This window comes from Ursus arctos, chromosome X (genome assembly GCF_023065955.2).
Source record: "Ursus arctos isolate Adak ecotype North America chromosome X, UrsArc2.0, whole genome shotgun sequence".
In the NCBI taxonomy this organism is placed as follows: domain Eukaryota; kingdom Metazoa; phylum Chordata; class Mammalia; order Carnivora; family Ursidae; genus Ursus; species Ursus arctos.
In genome coordinates this window covers 93,319,152-93,329,126 of record NC_079873.1, presented here as the reverse complement: position 1 = coordinate 93,329,126, position 9,975 = coordinate 93,319,152, and the positions used below count along the sequence as shown (strand labels likewise).

The window sequence follows — 9,975 nt, the reverse complement described above, 5'->3', positions numbered from 1 at the left end:
GGAAGCATAGAGCAAACCGCCCGCGAGTGTTCTGTAACAAAGACCATACCTTAGTACCCATCTGGGTACTTTACAGCTGAAAAGGTCCTTGTTGGGGTGGGGGTGGGGTTGTCAAAGAGCGCTCTCTGCAACAGCAAGGGCAGTCTGGATGCTTGTTCCAGATCTTGGATTAGCCTCTTGGGCGCTCTGAGGTAAGGTGACTGTGTCATCATGCAAAGCCAGAGATCTGGAGGGGTATGGAAGCCACGGAAAGAACACTTAGGACCCAGAGGTGCTAGTCCTGAGAACACAGTGCCTCTGCGGGGGAGCTGGATAAAAGCAGGGGAACAAACCCGTGCGGTTCACCTGACACCGCCCCCACTGGCTGCGTGCCTGTAACCACCACGCCCCCATCTTAAATGGCGCCTTTTATGTAATGTGGTTTCTGAATGTGCGAGCTGGATTTGAGAAGTTTTTAGACCAAAGTCCTCCCTTATTGTAATATCCTTTTACGTGTAATCAATACAATGTTGATTTCATTCTGAATGGCGGGGAACCAGGCTCTGGACGGTTTCCTCTTGGCATCAGACAAACCCGTTTAACTCAGAAAAAGGAGTAGCCTAATCTTTGCATCTGAATGAGATTTCAGGCTGCAAGGTGGCCCAACTTCTCTCTCCCACCCCCTCCCCAAAGTACACGGTGTAACAGGGCGCTTGGCACGAAATGGGCAACTCGAATATTAGTTGAATGAAACCTAGTGTGGGGGACAGGGCTCATTTAAAGACCACAGAAACAGGCGATGGTTTGGGAACATAAAAAGCACAAAGCTTCGAGCCCTCTCCGGCTCGGAGTACATCCCTTTTAAGAAAACTCTGCCGATTTGAACGTTAAAATGGCAAAACACCAGTATTCGGAGAAAGAAGTTGTGTCGAACCGCATATGCAAGTCTGATCTTTTGACAGGAGGTGAATTAACTTGGCTAGCATGTAAGATTCCCAATGCTTTCCTGATCAGCTGGCATCTGAAAACAGAACCAACCCTGCTGAGACACTTTTAATGTCCTTAGTAAAGTTAGCCCTTAATAACCTTGCTACGGACCTCAAGGCAGAGGTGCCTTTGAGTTTAGAAAGTTCGGATTTAAAGAGGCAGAATTTGACAAGTCACAAAAAATAAATTCACTAACTTCTTAAAAATGTCAGTTTGTACATTTTCATTAGGGCAGTTTAGCTAATCTCAATTCAGTTTTTTTTTCAAATTAATTAACTAATTTGAGAGTGGGGGGGTGGGAGGGGCAGAGGGAGACTCAGCCTCCTGGTCAAGCAGGGAGCCTGGAGCCAGGCTTGATTCCAGGACCCTGAGATCATGACCTGAGCTGAAGGCAGGGCCTAAGCGACTGAGCCATCCAGGTGCCCCTCAATTCACTGTTTCTTAACAGGACAAGCTGGTATTTGGTTTGTGGTGTGAGGCCTCTGAAGTGTTGCCCCTTGGTTTCTTTTGGAATACACACACACACACACACACACAAAGGGAAACTGAATGTTAAGCTAAAGTAAAATGATCCAATCTGGTTTCTTAGATTAAGGTTTAAAAACCCACCACGCTATACTGGGTAAAACCATTTTTATTAACTGACCAAAGCACTTCATTTTGTTTTCTGATTTGAGGTAAAACCATTAAACACGGTTCACAAGAAAATACAAGGACTATTCAACTACAATTACAAGAGTTTGAAACCTCACTAGTTGTTCATATAATACTTTTACGAATTCATACGACTGTACAGTCTACTTAAGCGAAGTTTATTGTTAACCAAAAGACCAATATCAAAGACCTAGACGCTTGGCCTACTACGCTTGCAGTGGCTATGGTTTCGTAACAACAGAAGAGTAACTGTTACCTTAAGGAATACACTTTAAAAACCACTTGACTAGTGATGTGTACTTTCTTCATTCCTCAGGGGTGTGTGTGCGTGAAGGCTCTCCGGAGAGCGGAGGCCTGCTCCTGTTCCGCGTGTCCCCCCCACAGCGAACTGTGTGAAATCACTGTGGTCCCACCGTGAACGTGGGGATGGGGGAGATAGTTCTATGTTTTCATCATATATTTAGGTTTTTCAGCAAGCCAGTGGATTTCTTCTGAAGTTTTTTTTTTTGAGTGTTCAGATCCTGTTTTAAGCCTTAGTGTACCTTGCTGTGTTGGCGGGGGCATCTGAGTGTCCAGAGGACGAAAGAATGATGCAGTCTACAAACACAGTGAATGTATTTTTCCCGACCAAGCCCAGCTGTGAGACTTTTTTTTTTTTTAAACTGGGCAGCTCTCTTTCATCAATACCAAAGGCGGCTTTGGAACACTGCAGATTCGCTTTAGAGGTAGATAAAACAGAAATCATGCAGTTAAGTCAATTGAGAAATAAGGGATTTGCTACCTTGGGGACATGGGGGCTAGAAGCTGATCCTTTGTTCTCGGGGCTAGAAGGACTTCTGCACAGTTCACGTTTTTTTTTTTTTTACCTGTTTGGGGGAAACACCCACATCTTACCTGTCTCGCTCTGGAAACAACGAATTTAAAGGCAGCCTGCACTAACTACAGACAGAAGGGGAGAGTCCTAACATTTGGATTACAGCACTGCGGTTCACGGTCCGGATCCGTGGCACACAAACACGCCATGCACTTGAAGACAGGAGAGTTCATTGGCTCCGTGTCACTAGTGACGTTAATTACAAAAACTTAACAGCAAGTTCGAAACTGCTCTAAATATTGAAATCACCATGTTTTAAAGACAGACTGGAATGTTACAAATGATTCTGCAAAATACAAAAATAGATATGCTTCCACTGGATGCTTTAATCATTTTTCCGAGCGTTCTCATCTTTTGGTTCTTCCTCATCAGAGTACACGGTGGGCTCCTCCCCCTCCTTCAGCAGTTTGCCCACATGATGATACTTGACTGGAGGGAGAGAAGAAGACACAGATGAGCGCGCTCATGCTTCACAGAGGACCCCCACCTGTCACCTGACAGCGTTCGGCGGAGGCCTACGCAGTGTGCTGGGCTTCCCGAAAGTCGTCAGCCGCCCAGGACTCGCCCCGCGGTCCTCGCCCACAGGGATTTAAGAGTTTTGTTCGCAAGAAATACAAAACAGGTAGCGATGTCGGGCACGGAGTGTGCAAGGGAAGGTCAAAGTGAGTCGTGCCTGGGTGCGGGAGGGGGTGAGACGAGCAGGGGCTCGTGAGGAGTTCGTCACAAGGATTTCTTTTTTTTTTTTTAAGATTTTTATTTATTCATTTGACAGAGATAGAGACAGCCAGTGAGAGAGGGAACACAAGCAGGGGGAGTGGGAGAGGAAGAAGCAGGCTCCCAGCGGAGGAGCCTGATGTGGGGCTCGATCCCAGAACTCCGGGATCACGCCCTGAGCCGAAGGCAGACGCTTAAGGACTGAGCCACCCAGGCGCCCCTGTCACAAGGATTTCTGAACACCTGATGAAGAAGGCTATGCTTTGGGAAACGGTGTGGAAGGATTTGAGGCGAGAGGGGTTTCCAGAAAATGACGGCAGCTGTGTACCAAGGCACGCAGGTGAGATGGAACAGATGTGGGGAGCAACAGAGAGACCCAGCTGACAGCGACGGAGTGGGAGTGAGGTTAAGCGAAGCGGTGTGGCCAAGATACTGTGAAGGCTGTGGAAAGCCAGCCTGAAGCGTCTGGACTTAATCCTGTAGGTGGCAAAGGTTTGTGACAAAGGCAACCAGTGCTCTGGCACACGTGGGGTGGTGGTGGCATACCGGGTGGATTACAGCAAGGACACCGGGTGAGGGCTGCCCAGGAGGCCAGCGGGCATGTCTGTGTGAAGGAACAAGAGCCAGGGGTAGGATGTCCATGGGAACGGAAAGGCCAGGGTATGAGCTACTTTAAAGGAAGACTGGAAACATGGGTTAATGAAGTTAAAACTGGAGCTCCCATGGACCGAACTGGCGATCTCATGGGAGATGTTGGAGAAAACAGATTTAAGAGTGCAAACGAGAAACCCAGCCATCAGAAAGAATGAAATCTTGCCATTTGCAGCAACATGGATGGATCTAGAGGGTATTATGCTAAGTGAAATAAGTCAGTCGGAGAAAGACAAATACCATACGATCTCATATGTGGAATTTAAGAAACAAAACAGAGGAACATAGGGGAAGGGCGGGAAAAATAAAAGAAGACGAAAACAGGGAGGCAAACCGTAAGAGACTCTTAACTGTAGAGAACAAATTGAGGGTCGCTGGAGGGGGGTGCAGGGACGGGGTCACTGCGTGACAGGCATGAAAGAGGACACGTGACAGAACGAGCACTGGGTGTGATATGCACCTGCTGAGGCACTAAACTCTACCTCTGAAACTAATCATACCGTATAGATTAACTATAAATTTAAAACACTTTTGAAAAAAGACATGAGAAGGGATAGAGTCGGCAGACCACCATCCCGCTGGCCGCACTCTTGCGGCCCAGCTAACACAGGGTTAATCCTATGGGTGTCAGAGGCCGAGAGAGCCTCCTCTTTCTGCATGTGGGTGGGAATTAGAGGAGTAACCAACCTGTCTAACCAGATAGCCAGACATGCTTTTGTGTGCAATGATCGCTGGGAACAATGGGAACTTCCGTATTTGAACACGTTATAAAGGTCCCTCGGTGTGCTCAGGACCGCAGAACAAACAGGTGCTGGGTGGCGCCCGGGTAACCTGCTTTAAGGGGCACCCCCCCTCCCCGTCTTGAGTGGAGCTCAAGTGTCACCACAGAATTTGGGGCTGGTCTTAGTTTAAGGGGGGAACGTTTTTACACAGTTTTTGCCACCTTGGGGCAGGCAAGCCCTAGAAGACAGAGCTCTGTAAGTCCGAAATTACAACTCACTGGGTCCACATAGAAGAATCTATGTTTACAAAGGCATCCTTAGGACACCAAAAAAATCAGGGCCGATGTGAGATAGCTGAATTATGTTCTGAAAATACAAAGACCTGCCTCTAGACTTCAAAGTATACTTCGATCTGCTTAGGACCTGCAGGTGGGGCCACGGCTGGCTAATAATTAACCCAGAACTCTGAAGTCAGCGTTATTTTCAAAGAAAATGGTTGCGTTTAGCCAAAAGAGTCAGTAATATTTAACTGGCTATAGAGAACAGCAAATAGACAGGATACATTTTAAAATAAAAAAATCTTTAAGCACGGGCCATGGTCTTTATATACGGTTGCAAAGCTGGGAAGGGTTAGTCAAATTCTTAGCAGTGCAACGTTGCTAAAGTGATCATTAGATACTCGGGTTTGACAAAAGCCAATTCCTCAATTCTGGAAATCTGAACTTAACCTCCCCCCATGCTTACTCCCCCCTCCTCCCAAAGACCTCAGCCTTATAGCATAAGCCAGGAAACAAACAGCTCCTTTTTTTCTCTCTTTTTAAAAATGCAGACACCATTGTTGCTGGGCAGATTATAAGCATCATTTGTAGATGAGGCCTATAGTTAGGCTCAATTAGATTCAAAGAGAAGCTGTTTTGTAGAACACAAGTCTCCCATTCTTCAACAGAAATGTGGGCTGCTTTTAAACAGCAAGACTGACTAGTGAGGACTTTTGAAAGTCCCTCTCTCTGTAGCCTACAGATCCTTTCCCCTACACACCAAGCACCAAATCCTAGTGTGGAATCTATGCGAACCTGTCAAAGATTTAAATAACAGAAACCCATGTTTCCATAGAGAACTAGCTAAAAATTGGATGCCATCAGAGCAAGTGACTCAGCATTGCTGCAATTACTTCAAGCCATGAACTTGATCCGTCCAAGATTCAGGAGCCTATCAAAATGCTCCCCAGTTTCTGGCTGCTTAGTAATAACCATTGTACTGCTGCGAACCCCATTACTGGTAGAAATTTGACCCAGACACAATTTTTAAAAAATGCTTACAAGTGAACTGAGAGTCCCAGTCACTCAGGGTCTCCTGCTGGGCAGGAGTGAGGTCAGAAAGGTCATCGTACTCGTCCTTCAGTGCTTCCTTATCCAGGCAGAATGTGGCAAGGCCCCGGGATGCATCTCTTCCAGCAAAGACCCCGTACGGCCCCTCTTAAAAAACAAACAAAGCCAAAGACCAATTCTTTATTAGACAGTCAATTTCTCTGTGGTTTTTTCATAAGGAAGAAAATGGCTTCCTTACCCATCACCAAAGACAGCCCCCCTTTTGCAGTATCAAATTCCATTTGGAAACCAGAAGTGATGTTGATACTTTCATCATTCTGTGGTGGATCCCGAAGGACCCGCTGTCATCGAACTTTTACGAATCAATATGCTATACATTATCATCCATTTCCTGTGACTCTCAAATAGCTAATAAAAAAAGCCATGAATGATTATCTCCTGGGGCGGGATGGGTGGTGGTGGTGGGAAGTCATCCAAGACAATACTGAATCCAAGGGTCAGAATTCAACTTTAGGACGTGGAACGCACAGCGTGTCTCTGTTCTAGGCACTTGGGGGTATACCAGTGAAAGCTATGGCTCCTTAAGGGAGTAAGTACTGAGGCATAAATGAAAATATTTCCTTATGAAATGTATCTGATACGTTTTAATGAGTCAAAAGGATCTTACGGTGATCTCTCATTGTGAGACTGTACTAAACGTGTGGCATCTGCAGCAGAAATCATTGGTTAAGACTATCAGTGGTCCAGAAATCTAGCCACATGTTACATAATCTACTGTTAGTAAAGAAGAGGCGGCAGAGGAGATCAGCTCCGTCAACTCTGGTGAGCTCGGAGACTCAAAATACTGAGACGTTCATGGAATAAAAAAAAAAGACTGAATCAATATCCCCAAATAATTATATAAAACATCAGAATGCTATTATATATAATATTATACTGAACTTTTGTCTAAGAGTGGTGAATTATTCTGTAGGTACTTAAAGCAGATGTTTAGGCTTATTTAAGTATTGCACAAATAAAGGAAAAGAAGCCAGTGTACTTTAAACTATGTGTGGCTTCCCCAGGTAGACTGGATAGCAACTCTGACATTAGAGTTTGTAGGTAACCACTATGCCAAGTATGAGAAGAGATCAAATTTCAATATGGCCTGGTCACCAGAAACCTCAATCCCTAGGAATTTTTTTTTTTTTTTTACAATTAGACAAAATTTATGATCAACTTTTAAAAGCAAATAAGGTTCTAAAGAAAACCGGTTGTTTGCGATCTTCATTATGTTATCATGCCTACTAACGAAGGTTAAAAAAAAAAGCCCATTACACCATTTTCACAAACGTGTGTGTGTGTGTGTGTGTGTGTGTGTGTGTGTTTGTGTATACTTCTAGGGGACATGGTAGCATCTGGTACTTGAAAATAGGCCAATTGTTCTGGTTTGGACCTCGCTACTTCAGAGATTATGGTCACAGAATACTTAAAAATGGTTCACGGGGAGCATTAAAAGTCTTTGGAGAATATAGATTATTCACCAGAATGTATCTTCCCTAGAATGTAAGCTCCATGAGCAGAGATGTGTGTCTGTCTTGCTCACAGCTGTATTTCCCAGTACCCACAGAAGCGCTGTGCGTGGAATAATGGGCACTGGAATGAGTAATTTTTAAGACTCCTCAATAACGGGAACGAACACATGATGTCACATATTCCTGGGCTCTCGGGATGATACCGCAGGGTAGAGCCTGAGGAGATCTCACAGTGGGCCACCCTTAGCATTTTTCAGAGGGACAACTAAGGCCCAGAGAGAACAATGCTTTGCACCAGGTGACACAGCTAGTCAGTAATCCAACCAAGATTAGAACTCAGGTGGCCTGACTCCCAGTTTTGTGTTTCTGTGTACAGGCCTGCATTCCTCTCAATGACTTTGCAAATTACAATCCTATGATGTTGCCCCATGGACCCGTTGGACTCCTTGATGGTGTAGCTCCGGAGGCACAGCTATTTACATGATTATGTAAAGTCGAAGTGACAGGGGAAGTGACAACAAAGGTGTGGTTCTCAAAATTCTTTGGACAGTTACATGGCCTACAGAAAGTAGGTCTTCTAAATCAGCCACCAGGAAAAACCGCTAAGGGGACCAGTTCCTGACGAACCTTAACCCATCTGATTTTGATTAGTTGGGCTGGGCCAGTAAAACAAAGCAGGAGTGGAGACGACGGAGATCTCCGCCTTCTATCCTCTTCCCTCTCTCCAGACTAGTGAGGAAGAGGGCCGTCAATGTGGACACACTCCCTGAGCTCCCTGTTTTTAGAAGCCCATATGAGAGGAGCTAAAATCTCTTCCTCCCCCTCTCCAGAATATTCTACAGGGCACGATTTTCTAAACCTGGAGGCCTCTCAAATGCGCCTGGGGGAGCCGCTTAAAATGCAGATTGCTGGACCTTCCCCCCCAGAGCCTCCTCCACAGTGGCTGCGATTAAGCCGGGAATCGGTGTTTTTCCTCAAGCGCATCAGGTGATTCTGATCCGCAACCGGGCTTAGAAAGCCTCATCCCTAAGGCCCTCCAAGCCTGCCCCCCTCCAACGGCTCAGCAGTCATCCACCCTCATTTCCCCTCTGGTTGGCTTTTCCTGAAATCCCCACACCCAGCAGCCCTCACAGCCCTACCCCTTTTGTTTCCCAGGATCCTCCCACTTCTCCCTCCCTCCATTTTTAATTTTTTTTTTTTGGCTTCTAGTCTTTTCTCTCCCGCTATAGACTAAAATGCTGTATTACCTTCTCATCTCGCCACGTTCCCATTGTCCGTTACGCTCAGCCTCCTTCCGCCCCCCATCAGCTCCCTCCCATCCCCCCCCCCAGCCTCTTCGTTCACCTTCCAGCTTTTCGGTGGGCCACACACAGCACGCGCACACACATACCAAACACATGCCACAAACATACCTGACACATGCCACATTCCGGGTGCGCGCGCGCATGCACGCTCGCGCCTGGCAAGCCACAGGCACGGACTACGCACTCACACATCACCCGCCCGCCCGCACTCGGCGGTTACCTGCCGCTCATCCCACCTCCGCTCTGCTGCCCCCACACCTTCACGGTCACCGCGGCCGCTCCCGGCCGCCGCTGCCTTCGCGTCTTCTCCCAGGCTGGACCTCCCCCCTCCGCTGTCCCCCCCCGCTTCCCTCGAGACACCCACGTTTCCCTTCTCCAGCCCGACACCGCCCCTCCTTCCAGGAACCCCCAAACCCCATGCCCTCGAAGCCCCCTTAACACTGCGCGCGGCCGTGCCCCCCCTTCCAGGCCGGTGAGCTCGCCCACCCCCCCAGACCCCCCGGCCCGGGCGCTCCAGCCTTCTCCCCGCACCCCCACCCCTATCCCGGCGCTGGCGGCGTCCCCCACCGGCCGCAGCCTTTCTAGAGCGCCCCTCGCCCGCTGCAGCCGGGGAGCCGCCCTGCCACGACCGCCGGGGAGCCGCCATTCCTCCCCTCGGGGGCGCCCCGCTCCCCCCTCGCCTCCCCCGGACCCAGCCCCGGGCCGGGCCCCTTCTTTTGTCTCCGCGTCCCCTGGGCGGCCGCCGTTACCGGGCCCGTAGAACTTGCGGCCTTTGGTCACGTCGAAGACCTTGCCGTTGATGGCCATGAGTATGCGCGGGTCCTGGACGCCGTCGAAGCGCCGCAGCTCGGCAGGGGTGAAGTCGCGCCGCTTAAGGCGGGGCAGCGGGGGCGGCTCGTCGTCGTCGCTATCGCCGCTGGCCGCCGGCTGGTCCCCGCGCACGATCTTGTACAGCAGGAAGACGCAGAGGCCGAGCAGCAGCAGGTTGAGCGGCGACGTGAAAATCTCGTGCAGCAGCCCGCCACCCTCCAGCTCGCTCGGGTCGGCGGCAGTCGCCGCCACATCCTCGGCAGCCATGATCTCTGGAGCAAAGGTTGGGCCGGGCTAGGGAGGGCTCCGGAACTGGCTGCTTTCTCCTCCCTCTCAGCGAGCTAGTGGCGCGCGGGGCTCCGCGGACACGGACTAGCCGGCGGAGGAGGCGGGGCGGGGCGGGGCCGAGGAGGGAGGAGCCTCCCGGCCCCGCCTCCT

General features: G+C 49.1%; 1 protein-coding gene across 1 annotated transcript; it reads right to left on the bottom strand.

The window, feature by feature from the left end:
• Positions 1-1,582: 1,582 nt before the first annotated feature.
• PGRMC1 (progesterone receptor membrane component 1) lies at positions 1,583-9,922 on the bottom strand. Its single transcript, XM_026478889.4, has 3 exons — positions 9,477-9,922; positions 5,901-6,056; positions 1,583-2,923 (listed from the first exon to the last, which is right to left on the bottom strand). The coding sequence occupies exons 1-3, from the start codon at positions 9,802-9,804 to the stop codon at positions 2,820-2,822; spliced, it is 588 nt and encodes a 195-aa protein (XP_026334674.1). The 5' UTR covers positions 9,805-9,922; the 3' UTR covers positions 1,583-2,819.
• Positions 9,923-9,975: the final 53 nt, after the last annotated feature.